This window comes from Ahaetulla prasina, chromosome 3 (genome assembly GCF_028640845.1).
Source record: "Ahaetulla prasina isolate Xishuangbanna chromosome 3, ASM2864084v1, whole genome shotgun sequence".
In the NCBI taxonomy this organism is placed as follows: domain Eukaryota; kingdom Metazoa; phylum Chordata; class Lepidosauria; order Squamata; family Colubridae; genus Ahaetulla; species Ahaetulla prasina.
Window position 1 is genome coordinate 682,748 of NC_080541.1, and position 14,053 is coordinate 696,800.

Below are 14,053 nucleotides of genomic sequence, written 5' to 3' on the forward strand. Positions count from 1 at the left end.
GGACTGGGCAACAAGCTGGTTCATCAATTCCTGTCACAACCCCATGGATCAACTCTGTTGATCTGAAAAAAAAGGGGGAATCTGTGCTTGCAGGAAAATGGTAGGGAGAAAAAAATAATATGTTGTTAATGCTATTCAAACATTTAGAATCGAAAACTGGATTTTAAAGGTTTGGGGGAGAATTGAATGTTGTTCAATTTTATCTCAGCAGCTGGAAATCCCAGAGTTTACACGCTTACAACATTTTCTGCTTGGACTGTTACAAAAGAGGGAAGGATGCAATCATGGAAGGGAGGTTTTAAGGGTCGGCTAGGTGGAACTTGCCAACTCTGTCCTTAAATCGGTTCCTTTTTTGACAAAAATTAAAAAATTTTGATTCTGGGTGGTCAAGGGCCGGGATAGCTCAGGCAATAGAGAAGCCTGTTATTAGAACACAAAGCCTGCAATTACTGCAGGTTCGAGCCCGGCCCAAGGTTGACTCAGCCTTCCACCCTTTATAAGGTAGGTAAAATGAGGACCCAGATTGTTGGGGGGGCAATAAGTTGACTTTGTAAAAAATATACAAATAGAATGAGACTATATACATTGTAAGCCGCCCTGAGTCTTCGGAGAAGGGCGGGGTATAAATGTAAACCAAAAAAAAAAAAATTCTTGTTTAAATACTGAATATAGTCATTTGCACATTGATGGATTGTAAAATCCTGCTCTTTTTGGGTAGAGTATTTTACAGCTAATCTTGTTTAATCAGATACACAAGTTCTTTATTTATTTTTATTAACGTCTGTAGCTTTAAAGGAAACAACCAGTTATTTTTTTAAAAAAGGGGGGGGAAGCACTTGAAGAGCAGGAGGTCCCAGTGTGTTTCTTGGGGGGGCACAATCGCCCCTGGGGCTGCCTGGACCTCAGCGAGGGAGCCCTCCAGGTGCTGCCCCAGGGCCTGAGGCCCACCTTCAAGGAAGAGGGGGCAGGCAGGTTTGTTGTGGGCACTGCCATGCTTTGCCCCCTATAAACTGCTCCCACCAGTGCCCCATTGCCTTCCCTAGCTCTGCCCCTGCCTGCCCAGCAGCCCTCCTGCAGAAAACCAGCTCTCCTTCACCAGGGTGGCAAGGGCGAGACGGGGGGAGGCCTCCCCTTCGGGTCCACCCACCGACAGGTGATGAGGTATTCGGGGTAGGCCTGCGTGTCATTGAAGATGACGAAGATGGAGGGCTTCCTCGGATTGTCCACTGTGCTGTCGTACCGCCGGAGGGTGGCATCTCCTTCCCGCAGGGGTGGCACTCGCATGCTGGCGTTGCCCGCTGTGTAGTCCCCGACCAGCGTCCGGGTCACAAAGATGTATTTGTTGCCATCGGGGCTGCGAGGCGAGTACTGATCACGCGCCGAAAGACACGCCTTGACCGCAAAGTAGACGCCATGGCCGTAGTGTGTGGCTGGAAATGTGGGAGGGGACAGGAGTTATTCAGTCAACGGCTGGCACACAGCAAGATAAAGGTAGGTAAAATATGCAAAAGCATCCAGATAGACAGGAATATGGTGAATAATCCACAACAAATATACGGACATTTACAGAGAGTGTAAGACAAATCTCTAACACCTATTAAGGTATGAAAATTCAAACAAAAGACAAAGGATCAGCTATTCTGCTGTATTACTGAAGTGCAAGAAAACACAGCATGCAAGATCTAGTACTGAATAATGCGCAGGATCTCACACGTATGAAGCTGCAGGGCTCTGCCCCATCCCCCACCCCTTCGGGGAGTGAAGAGGAAGCCAGACCAGCAGCTGATGCGGCCTCCAAGAGGCCCTCCAAGAGGCCAAATGCAAAAAAGCAATCTCAGCGCCATCTTGCCCACTCTCTGTCTCAATTACAGACTGGACACTGACTGGTGCTAGGCACCTCAGTGAGCCTCCTGCCTTAGGCTGGCATTGGCACCCTTGGGTCACAAGGCTGGCAGAGCCACCTATAAGCCTCCTTCTGGCAGCACAGTGTCCAGAACCCCTCTCCACTAGAGACCCAGCTTTGCAGCCCCTCCCCTCACCCACCAATTCAGCTTCTCCAGCTGCTGCTGGTCCCTATCCTGCCCCCACCCCGGGCTTGAATGCGGCTGCTGAAGCCCCTCTCGCATCCGGCACAGCTTCTCTGTGGGGTGAGTGTGTGTTGTGTCTCGTTCGCTTTCCCCGCAGCCGGGCCCGTCTTATCTCCTTCCGAACGCTGAGGAATGTCCTGGCATGCCTCCAGGCCCCAGCCCTGGCATCATGCCCAGACAGGCCGAGGAAGAAGTGCCTCCAGCCCCCAGCCCTGGCTCCATGCCCAGGCAAACGGAGCAACTAGACCCCTCCCCCTCCCCCACAGCATGTGAGCCTGAGGAAGGTTAATTACCAACAGCTGGAGCCTGGAGTGATCCTCGCTTCAGGAGAATTGATAGGTGGCGTCAACAGAAGGAAGGGAGGGGCAGGCCTGGATAAGTGCTGAGTCATGGAGCCACACCTCATGGCCTATATAAAGGATCTGCTTTCTGGCATTCTCTGAGTCAGGCAAAGTCTACCTTATATTGCTGAAGTCACTTCCTGGTCTCCTGCCTGCCTTGAGAACTTTGCTAGGACTTTGGCAGAGCTGCAGAGGCACGCCTGATTCGGATTTCCCTGACCCAGCCGTCAGCGGAGGAGTGGGACACGACAGTGTGTGTGTGTGCTTCTTGGATATGGACACAAATCCCCAGGACTGGTCAGACAGCTAGCATAGAGGGTCCCCCTTCACCCCCCATGGGAATGCCCCCTTAAGAGCCGCCAAGGAGGGTCCCTTTGTGCGCAGTCAGTGACTGACCGTTCTTGCCACAAAAGCTGCGGTTGAAGCCGTGCTGGCAGATCTCGTGGCTGGACTGCTCCGTTGTGCCATGGTACAGGATCCGCTCCACCGCCTGGTGCCCGCAGGCCTTCTGCATGGCAGCCTTCTTCAGCTGATACTGCTGGTAGAGCAGCGGGTGCATCACCTTCTCCAGCTGCCAAGCAGGGAGGCAAACGAATCAGACCCACATCCAGCCCAGTTCCCTCCCTGCCCCACTGGCTGCACTGGGCTTAGTGGACCAGGGCCCGCTTGACCCCAAACCTGGGCTGCTTCCAAACACCACCCCCCTTTCTCATTCAGCACCCCCCCAGGGGACCCAAGTCACCATCTCTGCTCTGAACCAGCCCCAAAGAGGGACAGCTCTGAGGAGACCGGGGGGGGGGGCAGTGGAGGAAATCCCTCCCTCATCTAATTTGGCTCTTAGAGCAAGTGATGCCAGTGGTAGAATCGGGCTGGCCCAGCTCTCGGGGAGCCTGCCCTAGAGTCTATCCAGACCACTGCCCACTGCAAAGAAAGGGGGAGAACCCCTGTACCCAGTTGAGAGACCGGGAGGTGCCTCTCCGCAAGGCCAAGGGGGTGCCACCAGATGAGTGCTGGGAGGGGGCTGGCTCACATCCCTCCCCCAGTGGAGCCCAGCAGGGCTGGCCAGCCACCAGCAGAGAGAGGCGGCACACCTCTGAAGGGCCAGCAGTCTCGGCTTCTGCTTGGCAGCCCACCCCAGCTTGGCTCTTCCAGAGAGGATTTGTGGGGCAAAGCCAGGGTGCCCACTGAACACATGGCAGGGGAGAGATGTGGAGGAGGGAACCTTGACTGCAGAACTGAGCCCCTCTCCAGGTTTGGCACAAAGGAACAACCCAACAAGAATCCCAACGTAGCAGGTAGAACTCCAATTGACCAAGTTAGGTTTTCTGTTCCTCAGAACCCCACAAATCCACTCCCCCTCTGGACCTTGCTGAGACCCTACCACCCAGCCTCAAAGCCAGAAAGGTCTCTGCTCTGCCTCCAGGGCTTCAGGACGGGCCCTGCTGCCTGCAAGGGTTGCCCCTCCGTTGAAGGGGATGGAGACAACCAGCCACCTTGACGATCCAGAGCTTGCCGTGAAGCCCAGCCAGGGTGTCATAGAAGCCTTGGATGGTCCTCTGAAATTCCTCGGAGTCCTCAGCCAGTGGAAGCAGCTTTACTTCGCCCTCAGCTGGGGGGTCTAGCAGGGCTGCAGAGAAGCACAGGCTGTGAAGAAACAGCTCCTGTCCCCCCACCCCAAGGCCAGGCAGGGGCACTGCATGGCCAGGGAGGCCTGTGCTGCCACAACAGGAGCACCAGATACTCACTGGGTGGGGCACTCTGCGCAGGGAATCTACCTGGAGAAGCAAGTGGCAGCTGGAGCTCAGTGCGGCCAATGGGTAGAGTGCAGCCATTGCCAACGTCGTACTCCTCCATCCGCTCAAAGTCCACAGCAAAAGGCCGCCCGTCGAAGAACACCTCGATGCGCTTATGGCCGCGGCACCATGCTTGCTCCAGCAGGGCGCTGGCCTGAGCCGAATAGGGGGTGGATAAGCCCTGCTCAGAGGGCTCCCAGCGGACCCAGCGGGCATCCCCACAGCCCTCAGCCACTTCCACGTGCAGCAGCCGGGCCAGCAGCAGGGCGAGGTCTCGTGTGGCGGCCACAGGGTAGTCCAAGAAGCCCGACACAGTGGCTACGGGGCCGGCAAGCGTGATGTTCACTGCATGCTTCCTCTCCAGGTAGGTCAGATAGTCAAGGCAGAGAGCAGGCAGAGACAAGAGGGCCTCATTCTGCACCATTTCCTCCCGCAGGTGCATGCCCAGGGCATGCTCCAGCTCCTGCACCACGGCCTCTGCATCCTCCTCCAAGGCGGTGTAGATTTGTAGACGGGTTGCAGCCGCTGCCTCCAGAGAGGCCCTCATGACAGATCGGATGTCGGCATCTGGACTGGATGGCTGCTCCTGCTCGAAGGAGCGCAGAGAGAGCTCAGTGGCACGCGCCAGCTCCTCCACTTCCTGCCGAGCGCTGTCCATGGACTGCTGAATGGCCAGGAGCAGTTGTGCCTCCTCCTCTTCTTCCTCCAATGCCAGGCTTGGAATGGGGCCTGGGACAGGCAAGGGCCCTTCTTCTATTGCGTCGAGGTCAGCCAAGCTGGTCTGCCGCTCAAAGGCGGGGGGGACCTCCACCAATGGCTCTGCAGCCGTCTCTGCCGCCTCTTCCTCCGCTGCAGGAAAGGCTACCCGGGGAGGCTGGAGGGCAGCCAGCAGGCCCTTGATCTCTTCTGCAATGGGAGGGGGACCCAGTGAGCAGGGAAGCAGCAATGTAAGGTAGGCCTGCACAGAAAGGGGTGACCCTGAAGCTACTCGAATCCCACCCCAAACTCCAACCTCAGACCAGGAAGGGGATGGTGGGTGCCCCTTGATGTCCTTCACCTCCAGAGACAGGTAGCTGGACAGACATTACCCAGGTTAGCTTCGCTTTGCCCTTCGGCCACCCCGACTGGGTTCTTCGGCTGCTGTTTGAGGCCACGTAGGGAATCCCGCCGGCACATGAGGGCAATTGGCTCCTGTGAGGTCTCCAAGTTGTGCTGGGGAGGGGGGAGACGCCCTTCAGAGGCAGCCCCCACTTTTCAAACTCTTCTCTCCCCTCCAGCTCAGCACACCAGCCTCTGGCCACACTGTACATCCCGAGCCCCATCCCCTCCTCTAGGGTACGCACCTGGGACTCTGGGGGGTGCCATTGGAGGTGCTCCAGCCCGAAGGCACAGGAGAAGCTCCTCTCCAGGCCCTGCAGGATGGCCTGGCCACGCTCCTCCAGCAAGAAGCGGCTCACACCAGGCAGATGCAACACCACAGTCCGAACACGGATGGCACAGAGCAGACTTTGGAGGAGTTCAGCCGCAGCTTGGCACGCCCAAGAATCTCCGTTCAGCTGCACAAAAAGACACCGTGCCAGTTTTCTCAGGCTAACTTGTTTTGCTTGAGACAAAAGATTGGCAAAAGCATGACCTGACACACCCCCCCCGCCTCTTCTCTGGCCATGGAAGTGGGCCTTTAGCCCAGTGCCCAAGGACAAGTGTCTGCTGCCATGAGAGGGGACACTAAATTAGGGCAGAGCTGGCAAGTGCCTGGCACCCTGTGTGTTGCGGGCAGGACATGGAAGAACCCTGCAGCTGCACCCCTTTTACCCGCAAGCCAGTGACCTCGGCTCCTTCCAGGGGCAGCAGTGTGACATCAGCCAAGCCAGCCAGCAGTTCATGGCGATGGAGCTGAAGGTAGTGAAGACGGCCAGGCTCCATGGTCACCAGCATCTCATCCGGCAGGCAGTCCTGCAGGCCACGCTTCAGCTCAGCCACATTCTCCTCCTCCAGGCCAGGCAGGGTGAGGCCCTCCAGGTGCTCCCCATCCTCAGCTAGACACACGCAGCAGCAGCGCAGTCCCGCCTGCACTTGGGCCCAGCGTGGGGATGCCAAGGCCAGCAACTGCCGCTCGGACAAGGGCAGGGAGATGGAGCTGAGAAAGGAGCCCAGGAGAGAAGCGGCTAGCTGAGCCACAGAAGGCTTCAGGGCAATGATGAGCACCTCCTCTGCAGTGGGAATGTAGCAGGCGCCCACCCCGTGCTCAGCAAGTTGTTCCGCCAGGTGCTCCTGCACATCTGTCCGCTGCAGGAACTCAAGCACCAAGGTTGAGGAAGGGAGCCGCTCCTGTGTCACTGCATGCAAGGCTGCCTGGATGCACTCCTGCAGCTGCTGTCGAAGAATCGGATCCCCACCCAAGATGTGCAGCCCAGCCTCATCGCAGCGAAGCACACATTCGGGAGCAGAGGCCCCCAGCTCCTGCAGGATGCCCTTGGACTGCAGCAGTCGCCTTGTAGTTGCTTCTGCAACAGGAAGGGTGGTGGACAGGGCCATGCCAGCTCCTCCCACCTGCAGCTCTGCCGCTGCCTCTGGGGCTTCCAGGAAGTCGTAGTGAGGGGAGACCTTCAGATCACCATCTGGGAGCTGATGGGGCTGCTTCAGCACCCGATCCACCACTGTGGGAAACGAAGGCAGCAGGATCAGAGGAGTCTTTTCACTTCCTCTTGGAAGTGGAGCCAGGCGACGCGTCTCGAACAGCCCTCACCTGTGCGGTCCTGAAAGGAGACCACAGCCAACATGCCTCCCGGGAGAAGCCGCACTGACTGCACACGGCCCCCGCCACTCCGCCTGCTCTCAAAGTAGAGGGTCAGCACCTCTGGCTGCAGCTGGCTGCCATGATGACTCTGAACCAGGATGCTGTCTGTCTGCTCCACCCAATCCAGCACTAAGCTGGCCCCGTCCAGCATCCGGCTTTGCACACGATCCGCCAGCGCCAAGAACTCTGCCAGGAAAGCCGAGGAACTAAGTCAAGGCAGCCAATGAAGACTTTGCCATAAGAACTACCTTCCGTTATGCCTCCTCCAACCCCAGGCAGAATGCTGGGAAAAGACCTCCCATTCAGCTTCTCTGGAGGTTCCAAGAAAGGGCAGTCAGCTAACCTTCCTCCCTCCTTTGGAAACTGATGACACAACTGGAGGCCAGAGACTGGTTTCCAGACCCAGCGAAGCCAGGAATCCCTGGCAGATGATGGCTAACTGTGCCTATAATGCAGGATCCTTCCGGGCGGGCACACGGTCCCAGCTAGCCAAAGGCAGCAGCCTAGCTGATGTACCTCAGTGCAGGACTGCAACATTTGCAAGGCAGTGCTTTCTCTGTCCTTGGGGTATCTGCCCCTCCTGGCATTGGGAGGCGGCAGAATAAGGGGGCAGGTGCAGAGAAGAGGCTCGAGGCACCCGGTGGCAACCACGCTTGGAGGGCAGGAAGGCTCCTCAGGTGCTCCTCTGGGAGGGAGCCTAAGGAAGCACAGCTGGCTGAGTTTCGAAGGGAAGAGGAGATCTCTGCAAGTACCTGGGTGGCTGATCGCCGCCTGCAGCTCCACCAGTGCCTGGTCCCCGGCAGGGCTGCGGTGGATGGAGTAAGCGTTCCTCTCGCAATCCAGTATGTGCTCCACATACAGCTCCACCAGCTCCAGGCTGCTTTGGGGGTTCAAGCCCTGGAGGACCACTTTCCCATAATCCCGAGGAGCAGCGGGCTGGACCGTCAGGTGCACCCCTTGCAGGGCATGGTCAGTTCTGGAGAGGACCCTCTGGGCATCTGCGAGGGAGGAGACCAGCAGGTGATCTCCAGAAGAAAGGTCCTCCCCCCAGAGGCCAGCCAAGCCGCTACCAGGGACAGACCCAGCCACACACACCCTCCCCACCAGGGCCTCAAACCCCTCAAAAGCCAAGTCCCAGAAGGGCCCAGCCAGCTGTTTGGGGGAACCTGTCAGGGGCAAAGCTGGAGCATTAAAGACCTCAGCCCCATAGCCATCTGGGTCACTTGCACAAGGGACTATGCCTTCCATCATCCCCAACCTCCTCAGTCATAGAACACATGGAATCTGTAGGCCAACGTATCTGCTGCTTTTGTAACTCCTGCTAAGCAAAACTAGGGTCAACGTGTAGCCTCGGTGCCTTAGTGTACAGCACAAGCGCACATATTGTGTGACTCCAAAAAACTGGACGGGGAAAGCAAGAGGGCAGCCGTTTCGTGAAAGGCCGGGTGGAATGGGGGCAAGCCTTGGGGCTGCAGGCCTCCGCCTCCGGCAGAGCCCCCGGGCCGGAAGGCCTTTCTCCCCGCCGGCCTGTCCCCAACCTCCCTCCAGCCGTGGCCCTCACCTTCGGGGCGCTCAAAAGTTAGAATGGCGCGGCCGCCCCTCCGCCGCCAGCTCTGCACCGGCCCGCCGCCCGAGCGCCGACGGTTCTCGAAGTAAAACACCAGCAGTTCATCGGCCACGTCCGAGGGGACCTCGAGCACCGCCACGGCAGCCGCCATCGGAGAAACCCGCAAGTCCGCCAGGAGGGAGGCAGCCCGGGAGGGCGGAGACACCTACGCCAACAGCTGGAGCGCCGCGGGAAACGAAAGCGAAAGGGCCCGCGAGCAAAAAGGGGCGGCGCCGCAGCTGCCTTCCTCTCGCCCCGCCCGTCTCCGCCCCTGCAGGCAGCCGTCGGACCGCGCCCAGGTGTGCCGCTGGACTCCAACCCCCACAGCCCTTTGCGACAAGTGAGCTTTCCCAAGGGAGGGGCTACTTGCTTCTTCATCAGGCTACGGAACGAACTACAATTCCCAGCACCGCTGCGTCTGGGAGTCCCCCCCCGATGCCCCGCCCCTCGGCCACGAAACCCCGCCCCGATGTGGAGAAGTCGAGTCTTACCAATATCCCCGACTCGACTTCTCGGGGGGGGGGGCGCTGCTGTACCCGTTGCCTGGAGGCGGGAGCGGGTCCCTCAGGTGGAGGCTGGGCTGTGGATCTGGGCTGGCGAGCGAGGCACCTGCGCCCCCCAAAATGGGATCAGCAGGGGCACGCGTGGCGTGGGATGTCTGGAGGAAGAGGCGGGAACCTCAGGGTTGGGTAGTGGGGAAGGGAGGGGGAGAAGACCTTGGGACGCCCTATCGCCCCCCCCCCCGGCCCTTCAGCAGGGAGCCCCTGGAGCTTTCCCAGCCTGGTCCAGAGATGAGGGGCGGCTGAGCGCTTCCGAGAACCCCTCTGAGCTCTGTCCTCTGCCGCTCAGAGCCTCCCCAGGCGGGAGGCCGGGCAGGGCTGAATGCAGAAATGGCCTGGCAAGTGACTGGTCCTCACTGGGGAAAGCAAAATACATTCCCGGGATTAACCAAAGGTTTCCTTCTTTCTGCTGCCGTTGGTAGGGCCAGAAGGCTGGAGGAGGAAGAGCTTCTTGGGCTTCAGGAACAGGGAAATCTGCAGAACAGCCGAGCACCTTCAGGTCCTCCAGTGTGAGGGAAGATTGCTTTCAAGCCCGCCTTAGCACATCTCCCCCTCGACCCTTTCAGGTAGGGGCTCCATCTTCCTATATTCCAGGTGTACATAAAAGCTCCTGAGATGCTGGCAGGGCTGAAATTAATTGCCTAGTGTGGATTCCTCTACTGCAATTTTTATAGAGAGATTTGAGAATTTGACTCAGCACCTGAGTTCCCAGGGAGATGGATTTTTAGTATAAAACTTCTTTTATCATATGTCTGTCGTAATGAGTGCAGTCCACACTATACAACTGCAATTACAAGGCAGTTGCAGGGAAAATGTTGTGACTATTGGCTTTGTTGATCTAATATCCTTACTTTTTAGTTTATATTGTTGGAAGAAATATCCATCTGGGTTCAGTTCCAAGTGGGGACAAAGACACTGGAAACATGGAGGCTGCTTGGAAAGATGGTTTAATGGTGGTCAGGATCACATGGCTTGAGTTCCTGAACAGAAAAGGGCTGAGATCCTGTCTGCTCCCTGGCTTTATGCTTTTTCTGAGCTTTGAACTTTCTGGGGCACAGGAAGAGTATCCTGATTGGTTGTCAGACTCCCAGTGGGTGGGGGTCTTAGCTAGCCTTGCTGGCTGATGTAATCTTCCCAGGTGCCATGTGGTGAGTTTCTGTTCTAGATGGGTTCTATTATGTTGCAGATGATGATGGCCCATTGAGAAAGGTGGGGAGAATGAGTGAGCTTAGCTGAGGCTTTTAATGGCCCATTGACAAAGGTGGGGGGGGGGAGTCAGGAAGCTGCTTTGTCTTTAAAACTTTATTTATTTATTTATTTATTTATTTAAATAAATACGATTAAATAAATACGATTAAATAAAACATGTTTCTCCATTTCTCATCCAGGGAAATATATTCTGCCTTTTTAAATATTTTCTAAAATATTTCATTCTTCTAGGAGGGGGGCGGGTGCTAAATTCCTACAATATGTGTTATTGTGCTCTTTCCTAGGTGGACCATGGCATGTTTTCTTTGTTTTTCTGTGCTGTGATTTTGATTATTATCTGATCTTTGATCATAAAAAAATAAAACTGAACAGATCTAAAGGAGCTGCAAACTTGCCGCATCTAAGGAAGCGTCTGCAGAATATTCCATAGCTGCCACCAACTTGTTGTTATCTTGGTGAACTCGTGCATTCTCAGGTGGTATACGTTCCTGCAATTGACGTAACCAAACCAAAGACGCTCTATTAAAAAATGAGATCGATGTAGCAGCCTTGATGGCCCAAGCAGCCGCTTGATGAGTCTTCCGAAAGACCATCTCAGCTTTCTTATTGTCCGCCCTCAGCCCTTTGCTAACATCACCAGATATAACCGAGGAGGGAGTTAGTCCAGCCACTGGAGTATCTACTGAAGGTAATTGGAGAAGCTGATCAAGAGCAGGATCAGAGCAATACAATTTTTTATCTTGACCACTAGGGACCGCCAGGGAGCGGGGCTGAACCCATGGTTTTTGTACTATCTCTGTAAACAAGGTCGGGCAAGGAATAAATTCTTGTTCAGGTTTTGGTATCCTAAATAAATCTTCATTAGGATTATCAGGAATTTGAGGTTGGGAAGTGGAGCTCTCTTTCAATCCCATATTAATATAATATATCAATATTCAAATCAATATTTGAATGCTCCTCTATGGGTCACTATTGTTTGTGCTTCTGCTGTGGCATTGTCAACTGCTGGTAAGCCTGGGCTAGGTCAAGTTTTGCGAAAATTTTCCCTGGACCCAACGAGTGCAACAAATGTTACACTACCGGTACTGGATAGGCGCTCTTTTGTAGGGCTCTATTTAGGGTTGCCTTGTAGTCCGTGCAGATGCGGCCAGACCCATCTGACTTGATGGGGGTTACTATAGGGGTTTCCCATCGAGCATGGTCGATGGGAACGAGGATTCCCTGCTGGACTAACTTATCCAGTTAGTTATCTATTTTTGGCTTAAGTGCGAAGGGAACCCTCCTTGCTTTGAGTCTAATGGGTGCTACCCCCGGGTCTAGGTTGAAGGAAATAGGGGTTCCCACGTACTTGCCCAAGGTTCCGGTGAAAACGTCTTGGAATTCGCGAAGAAGATTGTCCTTCCTGTATTGGCAGTCAGCTTGGATCTCTAGCACTCCATATAAACCAATCCCTAGGGGGCAGATCCAATCCCAACCCATGAGGCTTGGGAAGTTTCCTTGCACGATGGTGATTGGCAGTTTCTCTTTGTGTTGCCCGTAAACTATGTTTACGGTGGCCATGCCTTCCACAGGTACTTTGTTGCCTTGGAAATCGCGGACTCACAGGTATTGGGCTTGTAGGTGATTTTTCTTAATATGTGGCAGCAATTCTTGAACTGTGGACCAGGATACGATAGTGATGGGCGATCCGGTGTCGATCTCCATCTTGATCCGTTGACCGTCCACTGTGACCATAGTGTACGTTTTTTTTCTGGTTTCATGATGGTGCTGCCGATGTTGACTGGGTTTGTGTTTGCACTCTTTTTGTGGTGGCCATTTTGCTCGGCTTGCGCGGTGATGTCTGCTGGCTAGCTGGCCGCCATTCTCCATGATTTCTTTGGCGGGAAGGTTGAATCGGCAGCGTAACCCTGCAGACGTGAGCCAAAGGGCCTTTCTTCTCACAGCGGCGACACGTTGCATCACGGAAATGGCAGTTGTTTCTTTGATGGTCTCCCCCACAGCTGGAACAGGCAAAACCGTTTTTTCGGGGAGAACGCTTTGTTCGGCAAACTGCTGTTGCCTCGTCTTCCTCCCCCTCTTCGAGTGAGCTGGTACCTGATGAGTCTGCTTGGGCGGACTCGTAATGGACCGGGGCCGCTCAGTATGCTGCTGGAGCCTTACTTGCCTCTGGCTGTTGCATATTGGTGGCTGCTCGGTTGGATAGCTCGTACCCCTTAGCTTCATCAATTGCGGTTTGTAATGAGAGGTTGTGTTTAGCCAGTAGTAGTTGTTTTAGCTGGACATCCCGTATGCTGCAAAGGAATTATTCCAGCAAGGCTTTGTCTAGGAAAGTCCCATAATCGCCCATGGAGGCGGCTTGCCGAACGAGGCGATAAATTCGGTGATAGATTCCCCCTCTAGCTGGAAACGCTGGTGGAATTCGTAGTGCTGGGTGAATTTCGAGGGGGTCGGTGCATAGTGAGCTCAAAGTGTGTCTTTCAGGATGGTCCACTCTGTGGCTTTTCTCGCGGCCAGCGGGCTCGCCACGAAAGGGTCTGGGCAATCCCCGCGCCAGACGGAGTGAGAAATGAATAAGCAGAGTCCAATTCTCCTCGGGGTGAGCGAGCCCCGAGCTAGCTCGAAACAACCCTTTTATTAAGATTAGGGGTTAGGGGTGGGTTACAGAAGGTAAGCAGGGGTGGTTACATATTAGCATATATTCAACACGTGAACACGTGACTACAAGCACATCCACAAGCCTATGATTTTGGGAGAAAGATCATGATTCTTGGGAGGAGTTTTACCATGAAGTGGTTCTTTGTTCTCTGCTTTTGCCTACGTGGTACAGCAAACAGAAATACATCTTGAGACATCCTGACTACATACTAATAAATCTCATATAATTGTGTGTAGGAGCAAACTTCTTTTGAAGCTCTGTGAAGTTGACCTTATCAGAGAAGGAATGTTCTGTGGCTATCTCATAGGTGTTGTTACATTTACTGGCAAACATCTTTGTAACCTTGGCATCAAACAGATTTCTGCTTACATGATAACAATTAGCCAGACTTACCTATGCTGATATTTTTGCACATAAGCAATTTCTTGCTCATGCTTATATTTGCACATAAGTAATTTTATAAACAGTTTCATAAAGGGGTTCATATGGCATAATATCGCAACATCTCCTCTGTTTTTATTTTTTAGGACCAGACAATCAGTCGGTTTCATGTTGGTGTAAACACAGATATTAGCCATACTATCCTTGTCTATTTCTTTTTCGTCAACCAGGCAGGAATTGTTAGGTGCAGTTTGGGTGTAATCATCTTCGAGTTCTTCAATAGCCAGTAAAGATAAACTTTTAGAAATTGTTCTAACAAAAATAGGTAGAATACAAGGTAAATTATACATCCTAATGCAATTATACCAACTACAACTATAATAGCTTGTAAATCATATCAAAGTTAAGTCCCTTAGTTTTTTCTTTGACATTTTTCATTGACATTTTACAATGTCAGATGGTCAGTATAGAAGCAGCATTCTTCCTTTAAAACCACACACAATCCACCTTCTTGGAGAAAGAAAAGGCCAAAGGAGCGATAAATGTCTCTTGTAGGAAGAAAAGAGTCAGTTGCCATCAATCTTTTGATGGTAGGGACGGATATGTCGACCAGGGCCTCAAGG

General features: G+C 54.1%; 2 protein-coding genes across 7 annotated transcripts in view; one reads left to right on the top strand and one right to left on the bottom strand.

The window, feature by feature from the left end:
• Window positions 1-757: 757 nt before the first annotated feature.
• PARP10 (poly(ADP-ribose) polymerase family member 10) lies at window positions 758-8,952 on the bottom strand. Of its 6 annotated transcripts, none has more exons than XM_058179055.1 (10): window positions 8,580-8,950; window positions 7,771-8,016; window positions 6,968-7,204; window positions 6,034-6,878; window positions 5,565-5,777; window positions 5,310-5,433; window positions 4,204-5,127; window positions 3,922-4,055; window positions 2,825-2,999; window positions 758-1,430 (listed from the first exon to the last, which is right to left on the bottom strand). In XM_058179055.1, exons 1-10 carry the CDS (start codon window positions 8,734-8,736, stop codon window positions 1,093-1,095), a joined length of 3,393 nt encoding a protein of 1,130 aa, XP_058035038.1. In that variant the 5' UTR covers window positions 8,737-8,950; the 3' UTR covers window positions 758-1,092. The 6 variants fall into 6 exon arrangements, with proteins under 6 accessions (XP_058035038.1, XP_058035037.1, XP_058035039.1 ...); XM_058179054.1 differs by having other exon boundaries at window positions 4,174-5,127; XM_058179056.1 differs by lacking the exon at window positions 6,968-7,204 and having other exon boundaries at window positions 4,174-5,127.
• Window positions 8,953-9,070: 118 nt separating this feature from the next.
• GRINA (glutamate ionotropic receptor NMDA type subunit associated protein 1) overlaps window positions 9,071-14,053 on the top strand; it is a 32,917-nt gene continuing 27,934 nt past the window's right edge. Inside the window, exons 1-2 of the mRNA XM_058179120.1 lie at window positions 9,071-9,192; window positions 9,607-9,750. The gene's annotated coding sequence lies outside the window, so the exon portion shown is untranslated. The remainder of the gene's footprint in view (window positions 9,193-9,606; window positions 9,751-14,053) is intronic.

Coding starts and splice junctions, on each gene's coding strand:
- PARP10 (XM_058179054.1), bottom strand. CDS start 8,736: ATGGCGGCTGCCGTGGCGGTGCTCGAGGTCCCCTCGGACGTGGCCGAT. Junction 8,017..8,579: donor AACTTTTGAGCGCCCCGAAG/GTGAGGGCCACG, acceptor CCTCCCTCGCAG/ATGCCCAGAGGGTCCTCTCC. Junction 6,879..6,967: donor CTCCTTTCAGGACCGCACAG/GTGAGGGCTGTT, acceptor CGTTTCCCACAG/TGGTGGATCGGGTGCTGAAG.